This window comes from Filicampus tigris, chromosome 9 (assembly GCF_054856515.1).
Source record: "Filicampus tigris isolate MCC_2025a chromosome 9, RoL_Ftig_1.0, whole genome shotgun sequence".
NCBI lineage: Eukaryota > Metazoa > Chordata > Actinopteri > Syngnathiformes > Syngnathidae > Filicampus > Filicampus tigris.
In genome coordinates this window covers 22,125,835-22,148,101 of record NC_141225.1, presented here as the reverse complement: position 1 = coordinate 22,148,101, position 22,267 = coordinate 22,125,835, and the positions used below count along the sequence as shown (strand labels likewise).

The window sequence follows — 22,267 nt, the reverse complement described above, 5'->3', positions numbered from 1 at the left end:
CAGAACATTAACACAACACAACATTTTAGTTTTGGGAAGCTCCTATGATAAAATATGTATGACAGCTATGCAGCCATGAGGTCAAGTCGGTGTTTATGGCGTTCTGTTGTGGCAGTATTTCACACCGCCTCCCCTCTTCACAACTCCCACCGGACCAAATAGATCAGAATGATGCAGACAGCGTGCTCTCGTCGCACAATTGATTATTGGATTTATGTGTGTTTTCATCGGGAATATACACAGGGTGGATTTTGCCACAATAAGTATCTTACAGTTGCTTGTCCTTTCACCTCCTCAATGAGAAATCAGTTCGCCTTTTGTCAAATGTTCAGCTTTGGGTGTTTTGCTCCTGAAAACTGTGCAGCTCGGTGGCAGAATGTAACAGCCCTCCCGATACTGACCTTTTAATTACCACAAATGTGCTTGATGAGTTTGCGGCTTGATTACTTGGACTTCATTAGTCAGTTTGTGAGCGACAGTGACTCCCAGAGGCACAATTTGGCACCTCCAAAGACTGCCAGCCAATGTGTTAGCAATCACATTTCCTCTGGTGGGAGCACCCAAACGCAAGTGACGTGATTCTTTTTTCATTTTTGTCGTCAGCCCGAACAAACTGGGCTGGATGGAAAGTACAAATTTCTGTCCGTACTTACTTACAGAACATGACTGAATGGGGGGGAGGCTGTTTTTAAAAAAAAAAAAAAAAGAGCTTAGTGTGTGAGTTTTTGTGGAGTTTTGTTTTCTACCAGGCTAGCTAGTGGTTGTCACTTCTCTGACCAGGGTTTGTTCTCTGACGTGCTGAGCGGGAATGTTTTGCTCTGAAAAAGCAAAGTGTCTGATTTTTGCGGTCGTGATCCTTTGGTTGTTTGGCCGCGTGAGTCACAGTGACAGGCGCTGACGTTCCCGCTGCACGAGGCCCTCGCTTCCTGTGTGATAGCGCTGATGCTAGGCCTTATGCAGGTGGGAGTTATTGTTGATAAGCTTTCTGTGCCGAACTGCATGTTGACTTCAACGTGTGCCGGGAGCAGCCTTCGACACTATTTTTAGACGGGTACAGCTGCTCCGGAGCGCCCACCTCTCAAAGCAGCCGTTCTCCAGAGATTTATGGCATGGGCCCATTAGAAGCAGCTGTAGCGTCTTAACACTTGCGTGTCCAAGTCGTGCAAAGCTGAGGTAGCGGGGCGTCGCGTAGAATGCGTTCACCGCGCTGCCTATCCCCGACAGCTGACCCAGTGTGGAATGCCGTTATCAGAGAGCGGGATGCTGCTTGGATGATGAAACCGCAAGCGGTGAGTAAGCCCCCGGTCAGAGAAGCACCTGAGCCTGGCACAATGGACATTTGCGGTGAGCCCGCTTGTGCGTGGCACAGTGTGTCCCAGTACAGTACACTAATCTTACAGCTGAAACAAACAGACAAGTTGTTTGAGAGCAGAGTTACACTATGTTGCATTCATCTCCTAATCTTTGCCGCTAGAAAGTAGAGATAACTTTGATGTATTTCGATGCATAGCAAAGTGACTAGTGATTTCAATGTGTGCCTTTAAATCTTGGCCCTGGGGTACTCCGGCTTTAATTCCACATTCCAAAATCATCATGTTCAATTACTTGATGATTCTAAATCACAGGTGTCAAACTCAAGGCCCCGGCGCCAGATCCGGCCCGCAACCTCATTTTATGTGGCCCCGCGAAGGCAAAACATGCGCATCAACTTCACGTTTCTTGCAAATGTTTTTCACTTTTAGCAACACTGAGATGTGAGATGCTGCAATGTCATACCTGTCAAGTTGTACGCATTCGGCGTAATTTGCACAGGTGGAAACACCTTGTACGCCGTACATCGCTGATTTCCGTTCACGTGACAGCAGCCATTCGAAAATAACGTTCAATGTGTAAGATTATATACAGACTTTCGTAAGATTCAGTACCCCCCAGGGTTGACAGGTATGCAATGTTATTTGTTACCAATCCTCCCCTTTAAAATATATTTGAAAAATAATTGAACAAACAATTCCTTCCCGCCTTCTAATCTAATCTCTAGCTATGGATCAATTTGTTGTGTATATGTGATCATATAAGGCGATCATACATTAAATGGGTTCACAGTCATAACGGTCCTCCGAGGAACACCATAACTACGATGTGGCCCCCGACAAAAAATGAGTTTGACACCCCTGCTCTAAATTGTACATAGGTGTGAGAGTTTTTTTTAATTTTTTTTTTTAAATTATAACGTATTTGCCCTGGATTGGCCGGCGAGCAGAACAGAATGTCCTGCACTCTGCATTAAATATAATTAAATATTAAATACACGTTGGAATGGAAGAAAAACAACATGGTGCCTGCTCGAGTGGGCCGCTGCCTTTAACACAAAATCACAACAATATCAAAGTAAAACAACGGCCCAAAAAAATCAGACTGCCGGTGATGTTTTATTCAGTCAGGCGTTTTGGGGCTTGTCCCTCTAAATGTCGCACATCCTACTCGCTGCTGTCAATGAGTTTGTTTGGCCTGCATTATTCAACAGTGCACCTCATCAGCCAGGACGACCCGCATTAGCCGTCTGGCTCACAATGATGTTCTGCGATGTTCACCGTTCACTCCGGTGTCTATTACAGCAGCTCTCTATCCATTTATTGATGCGTCTTCCATTGATTGAGCCATCGATTTGCCGCGCAATCCATTACCCATCTGTCTGTCTCAGCAGGCTTTCAAATGATCCATAACATTGAGCTATTACGGCGAGCAGTGGTGAAGTCCAAAGGTTGGCGCTACATTCACGGAAGGCGTGCATGCGTGCGTGTGGATGCGCCGCTCTTGGTTTGTCACTCTCGGAAGAGTCGTTTATAACACTCAACATACCGAAACAAAATGCAAAGTTGGGAATCCCTCATTAATAGTATTTTGATGATGACTTACTTGTTGACTTGTTTGTGCATGGAATTCTTTCCACATCTCTTTTTTTTTTTTTGGTTGTTTTTTTTTGCTGCTACTCTGCTATCAAAGAATCCTGGTCGGATTATATGTTTTATCCTCTTTAGGGTTGCAAAGAGTTTGAAACTATCTCAGTTGCCTTGGGGGGTGGGGGGGGGGGACTGAACCACACCCTGGACTGGCTGCTAGCCAATTACATGGTACTGGTCAGATTAGTAGTTGCTTTTTTCAAACTTCTTCTGTCATAAAGGAAAAAACAGGATTAATCAGGCCTCAACTCTTTTTTTTTTAAATCAGAGATGCAAGTAAATCTTTCTAGATTATTTGTTTTGCGCTGATTCTGAATCTGCCCTTGTATTTCACTATCTAATCCAATACCATTTATATAGGGTTAATTTAATTTTAAACACCAAACAAATGCAATCAGGAGGTCAGTGTATTATGACCTGTTTGTAATAATAAAAAAATATATATCTTAAGAAACATTAAAATCGGCTACAAGAATAAGAAATGAATAAAGAAACCAGTAAGTAAACACATTTGGACAAAGTTATGTGAAGGTAATGATATCCTAACCGAGTGCAGAGAAACTGCTACGCATGAATTGTTTCCCTTTGAAAATATTCTTGATAATGATTCAAACATGAATAAATAAAGTATACAATAAATAAGTATACCACCGTTAAGGAATCATTGTTATTTTTGACTCCGGAGCTTCCTTTTAATCAATCGCGGTTTGTGTAACATCTTGTTTTACAGTAAATGATCGTTTTAGAGCTTCAAATAATACTGATACGAGCTGTCCTGGCTGGTCCACCGAAGTAGGCGATGCAAAGTCGCCATGGCGATGACAGACATGCCAGTTTACTATTCAAATAAATGACAAGGTGTTATTACACACGTATATACATAAACTCCCTTGCAAAATACAGTTCCACATCTTATATTTTTATAAAAGCAGCATGGTCCGGTTTTGCAGGATCCCACCTCAAGCGTCTTGTAAGAAAACACGTTGAAAGAAGAACAAAGACAACGCCGGCAGCTGGAGGAGGGAGCTTGAGATTGAGATGCAAGATGGATTCATAATATATATTCATGAATTCAGTTAGAAAAGTCAGACGTAAGCAGTATGATTGTGTTTTCCCCTCTAACTCTTTTAGCTAAACCCGAGCCGCATTCAGACATATTTGGACGGCAAACGCGGCCATGATGCACCAAACAGCGGACACGTTAAGGCCCGCCAATCCACAGTGAGGTCAAGCGGTGGTTACGCCAAATCTCTTTGATTTATGGCGAACGAAACGACTATAATTTGTCCTGGGATGATCAATTATATGTTTAATTAAAGCGGGCATAGAGATAATTGAACTATTGACTGGCTTTGTTGAGTTGTATTCGTCTTCTGAGGAGGGAGGGCCGAGCGGCACGTAGCACATTTGGTCTGCGATCCTGATGAGAGTGGAACTCAGGTCTTTTCCTCGACTTGACTGAATCCTCTGATGAGCCTAACCTCTGACCGAGGCGCTTTTTTTATTTATTTATTTTTTTTGTTAAATGTTCTCACTTCTTGCTCTTGCCTCGGGATATGAACTACAAGCTCACAAAAAAAAAAAAAAAAGGAACACCCGTAGGACCGTGTTTCAAACTATCCTGTTTTTTTTTGTTTTTTTTTTTGGTTTGTTTTTTTCCACGTCAGTCTGTGGATACATGTCAGCAGCCGTCTAAAAGGTGCTGACAACGCTGTCCGGCAGCCTGCTCCCTCTGTGTGAACTTAGATTTAGCTCAAGGGTATAGCTCTCCTGCTAATGTGATGGAGCGCCAAGAAGGGAGCAAATTGGCCTGACGTCTCGTACTCTGCCTTGTCTTGATTGTGTGACGACTTCCAGCGCTAATATGCTACGATGGGTAGACCTGCCCCGTGAGGGGGTGTGCGAGAGCGAGAGCGAGCGAGCGAGCGAGCGAGCGAGAGCGAGAGAGAGGGAGAGCATGGGGGAAGGGTCTCAGTTTGCAAGATCAGCACAAGTGGAATTGCATTGATTCAGTTAACTGCAGAGTTGGAGCGTGATGTGGAATTCTGTTTATCTCGAGTGGGGTTACCACCATAGACTACATTTTCATCTCATGCTCCATATTGTGCTCAAAGACATTACGGCATTTAAATACACACACACACGCTTCCATCTGGGCTTTCATATGTCTAGTAATACGTATAAGGAAATGCTGCATATAGTCTAATTGGATCATTTAAATAGAACCGATTCCCTTTCAACTAAAAGTGCAATTAACATTAGCCAGGAATATTTCTTTAAAAATGTGCAGCATATCAGCAAGGTTATATTTTGGATTTCAACTGAAGCAAGTAAAACCGCAGAGTCCTAAAACGCGGCAGGGTAAAACTCAAACGATAATCACTGAATTTGGATGAGATTTTCAGGTGAAAACACTTCTTAGATTTTTTTTTTTTTCTATTTTTGAAGAAGGGCATTGAAAGTAAGATGAGAGCATCGCCGCAGTTTTCCATTTTTAGCTCGAAATCAGTTTCGGCGCAAACTGGTATCCAGATAGGACTCGCGTATTGTCAGCCAATGATATATGCTGTCAGTGCATACATTCTACTTCACCCGCCTTTTTCGTCCCCAAATGTATCCATCTCCTTGTAGAACATTTCTCTCTCAGGGTTTATCACAGTGGCCTCATATTTCCTCTCTTTACTTTGTCATTTTGCTGAGCCAAACACTTTTTGGTATTTCAGTATTCTTATCATTCGCCGCCAGTAAGAGGATCCATTTTACTTATTTGTTCCAAGTGTGGCTGGAGCCTAAGTCAATAACTCCACAATGAATTTGGAGGATGGGAGGGAGGGGGGGTGGGGGGGGGGTGCGGGCAAGTTGAGGCGAGGCCGCTAGTTAGCGGAGGTGACGCTACCGGTGGGGCAGGACACCTTTTTATCCAGAGTCAGCAAGGGTAAAATGTCAAGCATTTCTTAGGCAAGCGACTCCATAGGGTTCTATTCAAAGCTTTAATCTTAAATGAGAGCATTGCGCATTGATATTCCATAGGCCTCTTTGCCCTTCGTCTCTCAGCTACTTTCATTTAGAGGACAGCCGTGCTTGCACCAGAGCATGGGGATTGCTTTGTCAGACAGCCAAGAGGCAAAAGGCAAGGTCAAGCTGTCTTTGTGATGCCGGCTCACAATGGCGCCGAGGCATCACCTTTATGATGCCGTCACTGCTTTTTGTCACCCAAATTTGCATCTTCATTAAGGAGAAGAAAGGAAAATGATCTCTGTGTCTTTGCACCGGTGGCCTGGAAATACACGTATAGGGAAGCATGGATTTGGGGTTGGCATGGCTGTCTCACTTTTATGAGGTTCGGGGTTTCAATTCGGCTCTGGGCATTCCTGTGTAGAGTTGGCGTGCTCTCCCCATGCTTGTGTGGGTTTTCTCTTTCTTCCCACATTCCAAAACGATGCATGTTAGGTTAACTGAAGACTCTAAATGTCCATAAGTATGAATGTACATTTTTTATTTTTTATTTATGTATGCTGCAATTGGCCTGACAACCAATTCAGGGTGTACTTCTTGCCCGAAATTAGATAACCCCAATGAGGTATGGAAAAATGTATGAATGGATGGAATTACATTACATGGACAAAAGGCTTTGGACACTCATTATAATGAAGGTGGGTATGTCTCATTTTTACCTCAGTTTGAGTTCTAATCATCATGTTTTTGGACAATTTGATGCTTCTAACTTTGGCCCCTTTTTCTATTCCAAAGTCCTTAAACATATGATCCAAGACAGAGCTCCACCCGTATTTGACATGGCACAGTTGAAATGAAGACAGACTTTATGCACGAGTTAACATTAATTGACATACAAGAGTAAAAAGAAGTTATCAACAACAGTAAAGCCCCCAAAAAGTTTCATTGTTGCCAAGTGGCTGACTCAAATTACAGTTTGTGCTTGGAATTGGAGTCACTCACATAAAGTCAAGTTATTTAATGCCAAAAGTGGTGAATGTTGCTGTTCGCAAATTTCCAATTTGATGCCTGCAACACATTCCAAAAATGCAAGGACGGGGGCAAACAAAAGACTGGGAAAGTGAGGAATACTCTAAAAACACCTGTTTGGAACATTTCACAGGTCAACAGCTTAATTGGAAACAGGTGAGTGTCATGGTTGGGAATAAAAGACGCATCCCCGAAAGGCACAGTTGTTCACAAGCAAGGATAGGGCAAGGTTCACCATTTTGTAAGCAACTGGCTGAGCAAATAGTCCAACAGTTTAGGAACAGTGTTTCTCAAGGATTTGGGCGATTTCATTATTTACGGTTCATAATATCATTAAAATATCCATAGAATCTGGAAAAACCTCTGTATGTAAGCAGCAAGGTCGAAAACCAACATGGAATGCCCGTGACCTTTGAACCCCTACATTAAAAACCAAGCCCATTGTGTGTCAAGGATATTGCCATGTGGGCCTTGGAACATTTCAGAAAACTCATCTGAGAAACGCTGCCAGCTTCTCTGGGCTCGCAAAGTGTAAACGTCTGCTGTGGTCTGACGAGTCCACATTTCGAATAATTTTTGGACATTATGTCCTCCGGCCCACAAAGGACAAGGACCAGACAGATTTTTATGAGCCTAAAGTTCAAAAGCCAGCATCTGTGATGGTATGGGGGGGGGGTTACTATAGTGCCCATATCATGGGTAACTTGTGCATCTGTGAAGGCTCCATTAATGTTGAAAGGTCCAAACAGGTTTTGGAGTAAAATAATGCTGCCAACCAAGTCTTTTTCAGGGACATCCTTGCTTATACCAGCAAGACATTACAACAGCACGGCTTTGTAGGAAAAAAAAAAAAAAAAAGTGTGAGGGCTAGAATGGGCTGCCAGCAGTCCAGACCTACTGAAAACACGTGTCCCATTATGAAGAGCAAAATACGACAACAGAGATCCCGTACTGTTGAGCAACAAAAGTTGTACATCAAGCAAGAGTGGGAAAGAAATCCAACTGCAAAGCTTCAACAATTCGTGTCCTCGTTTTCCAAACGCTTATTGAGTGGCAAAACACAGCGGAAAATGTGCCCCTGTCCAGCTCAAATTCAAAACGTGTGAATATTTGGGGGGGAAAAAAATGTATCAGTTTGAACATTAACTATCTTGTCTTTGCGGTGTATTCAATTGAATATTGGTTGGAAAGGATTTGGAAATCATTGTACTGGGATTTCTATAATAAAGGTCTATTTATCGAGCTGTAGAACTGAAATGCATTAATTTCACAACCAAATCAAATCAATACCTCAAAAAAAAAAAAAACCCAGGTTGTTGATAATGTGCATATTTAAAAGTCACACCATCAACACTTGATTCAATGACTGAGAAATGGCCGTCAGTCATGGCCTGTGCACTGTGGCTCACAGCAACCTGTAATCCTCTCACCAAATGGCCAGGCAGCGATAAGGAATACGTGACCAAGTAAGATGAGGGGTGAGGAGCGCAAAGTGTGGGATGACGACTCTCTAACTCCTGTGGGAAGCCTTGTCACGCCACCTTTCCAAAGGTGATAAACACACATAGACACACATGAAACCTGTTTACATCTAAGAGCGTAGCCCCTATCTGTGGGCCTGAGGACCACGATTGCCTCCATTTCTCATGTCTCAGTCCACTGCTGACACAGATATACTGTCGTGATAGCAGCGCAGATAGGTGCGTGCATGTTCAAGTAGCCCTCCAGGCGAGCTGCTCTGAAAACACAGCGACTGAAGGCATAACTGACACACTTATCATCAGGCTCGTATTCATTTGACAAGTTATCTGTTGACTGGTAAAGCACGGGCTTCTGCAGGACACTCCAGCCCGCCTTCAAATCCAAGAAATGCGCACTAAAGGATTAGACGTCTTCTGATTTATATTCCAACTATACCGACAGGTTCTTATGGAGAATCCGTAGTTGTGAACAATCTATGGGGCGATCGGAGCTTGATAAAGCTTCGGTGAGGCCGTGTGGGAAAGCCCAACGCTTGAGCTTTCCACCGCCTCCGCCAATCAGCCACCAGCAGCCTTTACAAACACCTCAGCTGCAGCCAACGTATGGACACAGAGGAACAACACATCCACCCCGGCAAGTCCTCAACAAGGGGTCATCGTTTCTTAGCAATCAATAAAGCCGTCAATAGTAATTAAGTGAATGGATTTTTCAAAAAACAAATAGAAGATTGTTGCCCAAAGTACAAAGACCCCATTTCGCTCTTTAGCCGTCGACGTCATAATCAAGTGTACTCAAATACAAACCGGCAAAAAGTCATATGGATGCTGACAATGTTGTATGGAAAAAAGGGTCCACACGTGAGTCAAGGCTGTTCCTCCGAGGATTTAAATATAGCCCCATGCGCCATTACTGCTGTCACTCACACACTTGCACTGCCCTTTTGACCTCACATTCACAAAAGAGACTTGAAGCTGACACTCCGAGAGCAAATGTTTTTCAGCAGCGCAGCCAGATTGTGTCAAGCACACACTTTTTGGACTTGGGTATTATTAAACTGTGCGTGACTGTCGAAGAGGGCCTTTTTTTTTTTTTTGTTAGTTCATGACACAATATATAATTCATACACATTTTGGCTATAGATACAGTATAGAGATTTGAGTTCATTTTTTTTCCCCCCCAGGACATCTTTAATTTCTCAGTGAATAATAACAAAATATGCAGTTAATATGTACTGTATCTCTAAAGCTGTACATTTTGGTACCGATCCATTATTTCCTCTGCCCCTCTCCTGAATGCCATTCTAGTTTTTCATGGTATCGTTTTTGACTCGTTTGTCTGATTTGTGTGTTCTCAGCAAGTAGCGTGAAGATATAACAGAAAGATAAGGGGGTCTCGCCAACTATTGAGACGGTTGAATGTGTGTGGGCTCGGCTCAGAGCTTGTTGGGTTTTGAGTCAAAGGCCACCGACATATGTTGTCGCACAGCCTGGACATGTTAGTGCTCACAGGCTGCTTGTCACTAACGTGTGGTCAGTGTGCTTCTTTACACGCTTCACTTTCTCCCGTGTGACTTATCTTAGCTAAGTCATTTAGCTCTGGAGTCATTATCATGTCTTGTTTGAAGAATGTTGAATATTTTCTTGATATTTTTTTTTTTTTATCCGTGGCATCTCTTAATTGAGGGCAGGTGCGCTGTGCTTCATGCATTTTTTTTAAGTGCTCATTTTGTGTATATTTTTTGTAATATGCCGGAGAGTTAAGTGTGGATTTTGCGTGGCGGGCAGCACTAGGTTCTACTGGAAGAGATGAAACGTAATTACTAGCAAGAAGAGGAGGGCTGCTCAGTGTAACGCAGGCCACATTTTGCTATTTTAATATTTGTTGTTCCCACAAAGCCATGCAAGAGAATATCGGATTGCGTATGTTCTGCTTGTACGTATTACTGCTCCCCCGCATATGTTAAAGCAGCAGTTGATTGAGTGTTTAAAATGACTGTTATGCTAATTTCCATTAGCCCTTCTATGGGCTTTGACCTTCGTTCGGTGAAATTATATGGTTTGGTTGAACATTTTAATGTTCATAATACAATGTTTAATTCTCTTATCAGTTTTACAATACAGTAGAGGCCTACTACGAATGGGAGCGACAAATAAAGTCACTTTGACCTCAGGAACCTTTGCATCTTTTCAAATCTACAAATACATTGCCCTTAATTTGGCACCGAACAAACATAACGTCTGAAAGTTTAAAGATTGATCAGAGGAGTGCTGACAGGAACATTTATATCACAATCTGACCCTTCCCCTCTTGAGTGGGATGTCCTTCATAATGAATAGGGTACTTGCTCTGACAAAGTGCATAGCTGTTGAGCGGTGACAAGAAACCTCTTCAATCATCAGACTTAGTCATGTTGTGTCCTGGCATTCATGAGGAAAACACATCTTCATTCAAATCGGCAGAGAGGTCTAAATTACAGTACGTGTAGGCAAACAAAGGTTCTCGTTTGCATTCACTCCTATGGGCAATTTACAGTCTTCAATTAACCTAACATGCAAGTTTGTGGACTGTGCAAATAGTGCTGCACTAAGTACATACAGAATATAATACTGTAATACAGAACCAACATTTTTAGCGGACAAAAATGGCTGTCATTTTTATATACAAGTATTTGAAAAAATACAAATAAATTGGTGCCAAATGAATACAGAGACACGATTAAAAGTTTTTAACTAATTAACCGCAACATTTTCCATAATTGATCATGATTGATCGTATTTTTCAACTACAATTTTTTACAAAGCTTGGAACCGATACTTACTTGAGTAAAATCTTGGAATTAATATGGAAAAAAAAATTTAAGTATATTTTGATCCAAAGACTATCTGTAAAATACGACAGTTGAACGATACACCAAAGACGTACAACTAATATTGTATTTGAATTTGGTTTTGCAAAGTGCACAAATTATTTTGGATTTCTCCAATGAGCCATTGAGCAACTTTTAAAAGTAAAACTACGTAAAAGTCCGTCTTTGTGACAGTGACTCTCCTCTAAATTTGGCTCCAAAGTGAGCAGAGGGGGAAGCTGCCACAGGAAGTAAATAAAACTGACTGACTGATTAAACTAAGTTAATTTTTTTAATGCATTATAACATTTAAATTAATCTCCATAGTTAACGCTTTAACAGCTCTAATATATATATATATATATATATATATATATATATATATATATATATATATTTTTTTTTTTTTTTTTTTTTTTTACCCCCTCCCCCCCAGTCTCCAAACTAACTAAACAAACTCAAAGTAGGGTTCTTCCTGTATTTTGACCGACAACAAGATGGGGTTCACTGCAAAAGTCTAAAGGCCCTAAATAGATCCCTCACATGCCCAAAAAAGTGATCCCGCCCAGGATGGGTGTGGAAAAAAAAGTATACCACTTTGTCCATATGCAAAGTAGTAACATGACTTCAAGTTTCACAGCCACCTTTGGAGAGCCATGAGAGACAAGTTATGACACTACAGCGATGTTAACATGACACATTAGTGGGAGAGTGACACACCCAGTTTCAAGCAGTCTTGTTACAGTTCTCCAGAACATATGACACCACTGCTATGTTGACTTGTCCACCGTGTTACGTGCTTATGCTGAACACGGATCTATAAGGTAAAGTAAAAAAAACACATACAGATGAATATCCCCCAAAACATTTTTTTTTTCTGAGGGTTCTATAAGCCTTCTTGAAAAATAAAAAAAATAATAAAACAACCTCTCCGTTGTTTCCTAGATGTCAGCGTGTCAAATTGCATTCAAGAGGTACAATGTTGAGCATTGGAGATGCCGTGCGTTCGCTCAGTTCAAGCTATGTTGAACTCGTCAGTTGGCTGCATGCTCGCGTCTGAGCAGGAGCCGACTTTTAATCAGCTAAGCTTTGCTTTACCGAAACTAAGAGACAATTATCAGCCCTGAAGATAGGAAGGCGGGGGGGGGGGGTAGGTGGCTGAGTTAACCTCTGTGGCTCGTGTTTCTACTGTGCACTAATGGATGCCTGTCATTATTATGGACAGAAACAGGAGGGCGCCTGCCAGCTGCATGACCCCCATAAAACAGGACAGGAAATCCTAACAGGGAAAGAAAGGGAAAGAGCTCGGCTTTCTTGGATAATCCCCCTCCACACTGACTGGCCTCACTTATCCTTTAAAGTTGCAGTGTCACGCTAATGAAGCAAGAAAGGTGTATCCATCACAAACAGGAACATCACTCAGTCCTGCGCTTTCCAATGTTGTTTATCGTGATGGGAGGAATCTGTATAATTATTACATTACGGAAGGTCACCCTTTGCTCTCCGACCAAAGTACAGGGTCGGTAATGTGACAGGACTTTGTCAAAGCTGCCTCGGTGGTGTCCAGTGAAACGTGACAAGTTGTTTATCAGCAGTCCGTCCTTATCAGATCCCCAGAAGTTCATGCATAAACAGGCTGAACACCACATCCCAAGGAAGCCTTATTGCAGCCAATAAGATAACTCCACAAGCTTTATTGTAGTTGAAGAGCTACATATTAAACCGCTCGGTAGAATCTCACTGAGCGTGTCATGTGATAACATTAGTCATTACCAGTATTACGTTCATAATTACTAAGGAATCGGTCAGGATGTGGAAACCAGTAAAAAAAAAAGAAAAAAAAAGACCTTGAAGTCCAAAGAATGAACGCAACCACTTATACACTTTTCCGACGTCAACAAATTAATTCTGGGTTTCAACCTCATTAGGGAAACTTGCACATGCACTTTTGACATTTGTATGCGTGCAATGGCGATGGAGACGTGTGTGTGATCGCGGCATGATTCACAGTGTCACAACTGCCCAGAAACGACTGGACATCCTGAGCGGAAACCGCAGCCATCCAAGCTGTGTTTTCCTGCGACATACAAGCTTAACGCTCTCACAAAGAGTCACTTGACTGGGTCCTCATATAGGAAGTGAAAGAGGAAGCCCCTCGTCCATCCTGTCCTCCGTCCAAATCACTGCTCTGCGCCTCACGTGACGCCGCGCTCGCAGACGACCGGTTTTGGACTCTTGCAAAACAACCGTGGAGACAAACCAACCTGGAACCGGAGCTCGACTGACCTTAGGGGTCAAAATGAACCAATTGCCGTGAGAAGATAACAACAGTGAGCAAAGAGTTCACTCCTTGATCAGCAGTGTTTGTTCGAAACCGACAAATGTTTACACAGCTGATTAGCGAACGCTTCTTTGAAAATGTGTATCTAATCTCCGACAGTCACTCAGCTAGGGAGCTCTTCTCAAGTCAGGCCCCCCAAACCTGGTCGGGCAACGTGGGGATGATATCACAGGTCCGAATAGTAAATCCTGTCGGCCCGGGCCTCCCCTTGAGGCCGGAGGCCTCCGGTTGTGTTCATTGGTGTCCGTGTGTGCCTGCATTCCTCTGACTCTGCCCACACAATGGTGACTCTCTGCAGCATTCTTCTGTCTGTGTCCACTGTCTGAGACGCAGCCAGAGCTCACATTCTCTGGAAAACATCTTCGAGCGTTATACATTGTTGTCAAAGCGTATTGGTCACGTTGATTAATAAAGAGCTCTGCGGTAGGGATTTTGAAAGAATTCGCGACGCGATGATGCTTCCTCTTTAACCCGCTTCATCATCGGGTTCTTTTTTTTGTGCAATCATTCCCTTTCTCCATTCTGATGCCACAGACGTGCAGACACCTTTCCCCTCCTGCTGACTCAGTAGCCTGCCTCGGGCGCTGTGGGCTCGGGGTCTTTGCGTTGGAGTGGAAGGGGGGAGGGGTTGTGGGGCAGGGGGTGAAATGTGCGGCTCGCACATCAGCCGCTCCGGCCTATTGCATTCGAGGGAAAAGAGCTGGCTAATCGTTTCTACAATGGCAGCCTGCACATTGTCATAGAGCGCCACAAAGACCCTCTGCCTGCCAACACGGGCACTCTGTTAGGCTGCTGATGCTTATGAATATCAATGCAAAAGATTGATAGTGCTCAAAGATTGGAACAAGGCACCGCTTAAAAGGGCTAAAAAGCGTAAGAGCATGCCAGGTAAATAAAGACAAATACGGTAAGACCTCACGGGTTATGTAACGTCCTGTGCATGCGACATCATAAAATGTAAAAAAAAAAAAAAAAAAAAGTGAATCATTAAGACTGATCTGCTGTAATGTAAGTAAGCATTAAAACGTCCCCTTTCCCACAATGGTCGTGGAATCAAACCTCTCAAAGAGCAGCTTTATACCCTATTTGAAATATGGATCCACTGAATTGCATGGAGTACCCCTGCACAATCTGAAAGAAACTGCACATATTATCATGCTGGATTCTGTTAGGATACCCAGCATTATAATTGTTTGCAAAAGTGACATTTGTAACATGTATTGGGTGTCATTGGAGATTGTGCCAGGGATATATCCACGTCGTGAGCGTATTTTCCACCATATTATCTGCGATGTGAGTCATGTAGTCCCAGGGCAGTAGGGAGGGCTCCAGGGTCAATGCCTGTTTTCAAAGGGAAAGTGCTTTTGCACCTGTGGCGAGAAGGGTGAGCAGAGAATGGTCAGGGGTCAAACATGAGAGAAACTGGGCTCCCGTCAAAAAGACTCCAGACAAGTTCTCACCGACGGTGGAAAAGTGTCGCTGTAGTTGGGTAGAAAGCCACTTGTCATGATTGAGACCACTTATCACATTGGCCTTGGAAGCAGGTTGGTCATCCAAATATTATCGCATGCACTCCTGAACTGAGGGGGAAATGTTTGGAGGAAACGTGCTTGTGGATTGCAAAGTGGCAAACGGTGCTAAAAAAGAAGAAAAGGTATCAAGTGCAAAACATTCCTCTTGAAGTGTCCAGAGGAGTGTGCCGTGGATTGCCGCTTCTCGCTTCCCCTGTCGCGGAATACAGATGTGATTTGTTTGTGTGAGGAAGGGAGAAGAGGGGAAGCCTGATTTCTACTTTTTATCTGTGACCCACAGCCCCTGCCAGCCGGCCTCCTGTGCTTTCACATGTCAGGAAGCAACGCTCCTTGAAGGCTAAAGGTCATGCAAGGAGGGAAAGCATTTGCGCTTTTATTTGCCACAAAAATGATTTCGGGGGATATTTTAATTGCCGATAGTTTTAAAAAGGAAGAAACCTTTTCAACTCATTTGCTTGGACAAGTATAGCACCAGCTAAAGATTATTCTATGTGATGCTGTACTGAATCTACGAGTTTTTAAAGATTCAAATCACATGATCAATGAAAATTTCCTTACTCTTATGCTGGATGAATTTACTGGAGTGCATATAAAGTTTACTGTGTGCGCTTGCGAATGACTGCAGTCTTTTCAAAATCGCAGACTGACAATTTGCAAGTGACATTTCTGGATGATCGAAAATCGAGACGAAACATGGTTTAAAAAGTCACAATAGTTTTATTGATCCATAGTATATGAAAAACACAAAAACAATTTGCATAATTTGTGTTTTCTTTAAAAAAGACAAGCAAGTAAAGAAGACATCTGTCCAGCAGAATTAGCTCAGTAAAAATAATGCTGCGGAAAAAAACTAGCATCATTGTCTTCAATGTGTATTTTAATGAACAGCAATTCACAAGATGTGGTAATAAAAAAAAAAACAAATCTAAGCAAAATCAAAATCAGGAAATGAAAAGTTAAAATGTAAATGAAATGAAATTAAACGCATAAAAAACAAACTGCAAGGGATGATTTCAAGTATGTAATTCCACACAAAAATGCCGATATGTCTCTATATAAACAGCTCACACATGTCCTGCATGCATGCTTCATTGGGCGTCTTCATTCATCACTCGTTGAACCGCTGTACGATTATTTGATATATTTCAGTCTTACATGAATTAAACAATGAGGAGGTGATTGTTTAAAAGCGAAGTTGGCTGCTGGTTATTGAAGGGTAGCTACAGTATTTCTTCTTGCGGAGAATCAACGCACTTCACATTAAATACTCGGGCGAGGAAGGGTTGTCACTGGTTGACCCGGTTTCGTGGAAACAGTTTGCACCGGACAGTTTCTCGCATTTCAGTTTGTACGCATCCCTCTCCCGGACCAGCCTGTTCAGTTCGTGTTTGAGCTGCTCGACCTGGGACACCAGGCTGGTCTTCTCGTGCTCCAAGATGTGTTTCTGCTGGACGCGCTTGTAGCGGCACGACTGCGCGTAGCCTCGGTTTTTCAGGGTCCGCCGCTTCTGCTTGAGGCGCATGACTTCGTCCTTGCTCAGGCCCCGCAGGAGCCGGTTGAGCTCCCTGACCGACATGGACACCAGCTGGTCGTCTGAGAAGTGGTATTCGGCGTTGCTTCGCCTGTGCTGCCCCTGAAGGTGGGGGTGGTGATGGTGCGCTCCGCTCACCTCGCCCGGCGACTGTGGCGAGGCGCTGCCCATGTCATTCTTGAGAAAGGGGTCTTGGCAGTGGCTACTTGGGAGCATTTCTGGCGGGGCCGAGAGCTCCGAGTAGTGATGGGCAGTCTCGCCGAGCTGGTTGTAGCCTTCGTACTCAACCGGGAACGGTGGCTGCTGGTGGCCGTGAGGCGCGGGCGGGTGTCCCTGCTGCGTCGTGGCCCCGATGAGGGCCTCGACTGCGTCCTCGGGGGTCAGCCCAAAAGCCTGGGGGTACATTTGAGGGTGAGGGTAAGCCCCGTTGTTAGGTATCCAAAACGGGTCCTCGGGGTTATTTCGCAGCTCGTTTGGAGGGAGGTTCGGCGACGAGGGCATCGAGTTGCCAGGTGTGCTCCCAGGGGTGGAGGACACCGAGTCAGGTCTGTGGAGCTGGTTGCACGGCCCGATGAGGGATCGTTCTATCGCCTGCATCGTCTCCTTTTTCACACCGAACTTCATCAAGTCGAAGTCGCTGACGAAATTCATGGGAGGCTTCTGCAGTCCCAAATGCGAGTGCGTCTCACTGCTCATCTTCGCCTTTTGATGGTCTCTTGAAAGAGCTCCTAAATGTCCACAACTAGTTCATGCAGTCGTTGAAATCGCGCTCGCTCAACCCCCAGAAAACCTTCATAAAAATGTGACTTCCGTCCCCACGGGAAAAGGCGACTCCAACAACATCCAACCGACACGAACTACGAGAAGCTCCGCTCGTGCCTGAGGACTTGGCGCACACGTCTAACTGTGCAAAAGAGGGGGCACGGTTAGTTCATAAAGCTGCACGGGATCCGTGTCACCGCCCTCCAGACGACACCTCCGCGCTGCTCACCAATCACAGCGCGCAGCAGCATATTTGCATAAAGGCAAGAGTTGCTCGTGACCATCACTTGACCAACACACGTCATGCACATTGCTGCCTGCATCTAGTTTACAACTTGACTGAATTCCGCCAACGTATTTTACCAATTACGTTCGTGCATTCAAGCATTGCAAAAGTATGCACAAGGTCCAATGGTGCAATTCAAGCGGGCGTAAAAGACGACGTTAAATCAATCGGCCCTTGTTAAAACAATCAATCCGTCAACCAAGACTGGCCATGTTGCGCTTACTCGACAAAAAAAATGTTCACGTAACATTAAGTCACCTGACACCGCCGTTTGGTGTTCGTCTGAGGCTCCACGAGTCAATACTGACATCTCATGGTCATTTGTTTAACCACAGGCGTCCCAATGAATTTGCCGATGCAGTGAATGACGTTACAAACTTTAGAATCTAAGGCCGCGCCTAATCAAACTAAACACATAATGGAGTACATGTGTGTTAGAAAAACATAAAACAAAAGTTCAAATACAGCGAAAAAAACATTGATTGAGAAGTTTAATTGACAAAAAGTGAAACATCATATAGATTCACTAAACTCAGACAGATTTCATGTTTCTTTTTTTACATTTGTGATGCGTATAGCTTCACAGTCTTGGGAAATTAGAATATTACATAAAAAACAATCCAAATAATATTTAATAAGGAAACTATGCTGGTATTGGCCTTCTGATTTTTTTAAAAATCCTGTGTTTAATGAATCTGTATAGAGATGCAACTATAAATGCATCTCTGTTTTTATGACTAATTTATTTCATACCGGCAGTTATTAAAGGAAACCGATATTCTCCTCAGTCAAATTTTGCATCACAGGTTTATCAAAAATATTTCCAATATTTAAGCACACCAAGTTGGGATCTGTAAAGACTACTTCCAGATTAAGTTTGGCCCATTTTATGTGATGTCATTTCTGTAACAAACGGGCCGAATACAGATCCTTATTTATCAGGGTAGTATAGCTCATCCGTGAGGACTTGCGCTTTGGAATGGAAAGGTTTGAAGTTAGAGTTCGAGTATCGCTGCAGACAAGAAAAAAAAAGGATACTCAATGTTGCAGTGGCGCTCGCCTGCTTGCCGACAACTGGCAAGGTAAAATAAAACTACAACATCGGCAAAGAAGTAACTACTGTCCGACGAATTGAATTGTTGTCATCTCCGTCTTTGCTTCTCTTCATCTGTGTATACACAACATCTTTCCCACATGATATTTGGTCCGTGTTTATTATGTCAACACATAAGGGCCACCGGCAAGCGTTAGCTTCACTTATACGCTCTAATCATTTGACTACAAACATGGAGCGAACAAGTAGCGTCAGGAGAAAAGCCTTGGCTCGTCAACACAAGGCTGAAGTCATGATTGCTGGAGAACAACTCAGGTATGGCGGGAAATGCCGACACATTGCTAAGTCATATCAAAGTTAGAATGGGTGACGTGAACTTCCTTCGAGGTTGAGGCTTCACGATGGAAAACTGATCAAGGACAGAAGATACCACCTACGAACATACCCAAACTGCTTTGTGGCAGAGGAGCTCATAGCCTGGCTTGTGAACCATAAGGAGGCACCGGAGCGGACGACGGCCGTACGTCTGATGCAGCACCTCATGGATCAGGACATTGTTCACCATGGTAAGATGAAAGCAGCAAAGAAAAGTCAGCCCCAGCAAGGGGAGTGCAATGCTAAAATGACGTTAATGATTACTTCCGCTACACAATAACAAATCCTTGGGTTTTTTTTTTTTTGTCGGTCTGTTTTGGGCAGTTTGTGATAAGAGGTCTGAATTCAAGGATGCCAAACTGCTGTATCGTTTCCGCAAAGATGATGGCACATTTCCCTTTAATAAAGAAGTGAAAATCTTCATGAGAGGACAACGACTGTATGAACAGTAAGAGGTTCAATGAGCAGCGTGGATCAAAGTCTACCTAGCGCAACGGGCTAAGAAATGGAGTACAATAGCTTCATCAAATCTTTTTACAAAGATGATTGTTTTGGTTGACATGGTCAGAGAAGCAGTACTTTATTACTTTAGTTTTAAATGCCATTCATTTGGAATTATAAACAAAATCTAAAAATATATATATATAAATATATATATATATGGATCCCACCAAACCTTTCCTCAAACGGCTGTCGGGAGTCTTGTTGTTTTTGAAAACTTCTTTGTTTGATCATTTGTGTGTGTGTGTGTGTGTGTGTGCGTGTGTTTTTAAGAACCCCACAAACCACTTCTTCCCACTTTCCAAAACCATGCATGTTAGGATAACTGAAGACCTGACATGACTGAATTTTGAACAACTTAAATTTGACAGCTCTTGCATTTGATATACTGCACAGTGCATTTTATAAAACATCATCCAGTAATTTGCCCTGGTTAACATTGACCTTCCTGTCTTTTCCAAGTAAACTCTATGCTCTTATTCCTAAACTCAAATAAGATCTGTATTCCTACATCGCTAGTCTCATTGGGGACAAGCAGTCAATTCTGCAGCTACGAGAGGAGCACGGTGTTGCGTATCAGCGCTCCTTTCCTGGCTGCCAGCTGATTGATTGGCTGCTTCAAAATGGCGAGGCAGTGAGCCGGTGCCAAGGTCTGGAGCTGTGCCGTGCTTTACAAGAGCATGGCATCATTCAGCACGGTGAGAGAACAGCAACCGCATAAGAGTTGGTGGCCAGCTACGGCCAATGCAACTCATCAACTTCACAACAGCTCCCTCTTGTGTTTTTGTTCCCTCTCCTCTCATCAATAGTGGCCAAAAAACATGATTTCTTTGACAGCGGACTTCTCTATCAGTTCTGCATCAATTTCCGGCGCAGACGTCGCTTGTCTGAACTGCTGAGTGAAAGTGAGCAGGACAATCATCAAGGCACAGTGGCGTCAACACAAGAAGACAGCCACCCTGATAGTCCATTTGTTCTGCACAAAAATGCAGCCTTGGTGGCTGCCACTGGTTTCCAGTCAGGTTAGAAAAATGAGCCTTTTCTTGACCGCTCGTTGAATATTCCTCTTCAAGTAATTCTAACACAATTTAATGATAGCGGGAGCCAGTAAAGACCCGAAGCAGCTTCAATCTGCTGGATTTGCTCCTGTTGTTCAGCTGTCTTCGACCCCAGTCATAAGATGCAACCCTAAATCGGGCAAGTGCGCAATGAAATTGCAGTAGTGTATAATTCTTTTGCTTGAGATGGAAACTATAGGATGACACGATTGGTCTTGCAGTTCTTAAAAGACATTTTACTTGTGAAGAGTTGCTGGCACCAGGAGCACACTTTACCAAGAGAGTGTTGACGGTGAGTTGCTATAGGTGTCATTCCTCTATTTTTATAGTACAGTACATATTATTTTATGATGTTTTACTACTATGCGGCTAGCATAATCTACCTATCACAGTCAAAGGTTCAAGGTTCTAATCTCAGCTCTGAGTAAAGGTGTTCTTCCAACGCTTGTATGGATTTTCTCGGGGTAGTCCAGTTGCCTCCCACATTCCAAAATATTTATGCCCTTGTCTAAATTAGCAGTGTGACTCGATTGGTTGTCTGCAATGTGCCCTGAGATTTACTAGCAACCACTCCAGGGTCTACTCCGCATCTTGCCCAAAGTCAACTGGGCTTACCCGTGACACTGAACAGTGACAGAAAACGGTTGGATGGTATCATCATTATTGACTGTATTCTCTTTACAAATGAACACTTTTATTATCATGTGGCCCATAACATTGATTTCTACTGTCTTACTGCAATACTGTCAACATACTACAAAAAAAAAATACTACAACTAAAATCTGATATATTATTTGAAATTCTAAGACTAATTCTGGTAAAAAGAAAAACAAATTCTCTCACCGTGATCACAGGTGACAGGTGATGCACTCGGCTGGGGCTTTGTCATTCGAGGCGCGGCTCCTTGTTATGTGCAAGCCGTTGACCCCGGAAGCCCTGCGGCAGCTGCCGGAGTAAAGGTCATAAATGACATGCACATGGCATTAAATTGGAATAAAAACTACAACATATTACTCAATGAATGAAACAATTTAAAATTTGTTTTTAGGTGCGACAACTATTGTATCAGGTGAATGGGCAGTGTGTGCTCTACCTGGACTACAGGACAGTGACCACACTTGTGATGACAGGTCCTCGCATTGTTGTCTTGGAAGTGATGGAATCACTGGAATAAAAAATGCTTCAGTAATAAGTACCAGTATCCATGAGCAGGCTTTTTCGTGTGTTTTTTCTGGCCAAATTAAAATGACTGTATGAAGCAATTGAATGAATGTGCTAAATTATGCAGTGCTAAATTATGCATTTTACAGAGACAGCAATTCTCATTTGTGATGGGTTTTGACAGTATTTTGTATTTGTGTAAAGCTGTGGTATATCAAACAAGGAGGTTTTCCTCATATTTAGCTTTTCTAAGAAGGGATTTGTCACTTAATTTCCTTAGGGCCATGTTCTCAGACCACCTGTGGCTTTGTGGGGTTTTTTTCAATTTACTTTTTAACACCAGTTCTTTTAAAAAGTATTAATTTATTTTAAGAAAAGGGCCTACTGCCCAAAG

At 43.1% G+C, this 22,267-nt stretch overlaps 3 protein-coding genes across 3 annotated transcripts in view; 1 reads left to right on the top strand and 2 right to left on the bottom strand.

Annotated features, from left to right (window-relative positions):
* Positions 1-22,267, bottom strand: part of zhx3a (zinc fingers and homeoboxes 3a) — a 56,130-nt gene that overhangs the window by 32,270 nt on the left and 1,593 nt on the right. Inside the window, exons 2-3 of the mRNA XM_086041329.1 lie at positions 21,806-21,877; positions 21,556-21,657 (exon numbers count right to left, since the gene is read on the bottom strand). Of these exons, the coding sequence (XP_085897455.1) occupies positions 21,556-21,601 (46 nt within the window). The 5' untranslated portion in view covers positions 21,602-21,657; positions 21,806-21,877. The remainder of the gene's footprint in view (positions 1-21,555; positions 21,658-21,805; positions 21,878-22,267) is intronic.
* mafbb (v-maf avian musculoaponeurotic fibrosarcoma oncogene homolog Bb) lies at positions 15,842-19,743 on the bottom strand. The gene has a single exon (XM_086041337.1). It carries the CDS (start codon positions 17,369-17,371, stop codon positions 16,400-16,402), a length of 972 nt encoding a protein of 323 aa, XP_085897463.1. The 5' UTR covers positions 17,372-19,743; the 3' UTR covers positions 15,842-16,399.
* Positions 18,935-21,920, top strand: LOC147142563 (DEP domain-containing mTOR-interacting protein). Its single transcript, XM_086041336.1, has 9 exons — positions 18,935-19,092; positions 19,165-19,343; positions 19,477-19,600; positions 20,173-20,351; positions 20,463-20,675; positions 20,752-20,850; positions 20,933-21,003; positions 21,567-21,671; positions 21,761-21,920. Exons 1-9 carry the CDS (start codon positions 18,941-18,943, stop codon positions 21,884-21,886), a joined length of 1,248 nt encoding a protein of 415 aa, XP_085897462.1. The 5' UTR covers positions 18,935-18,940; the 3' UTR covers positions 21,887-21,920.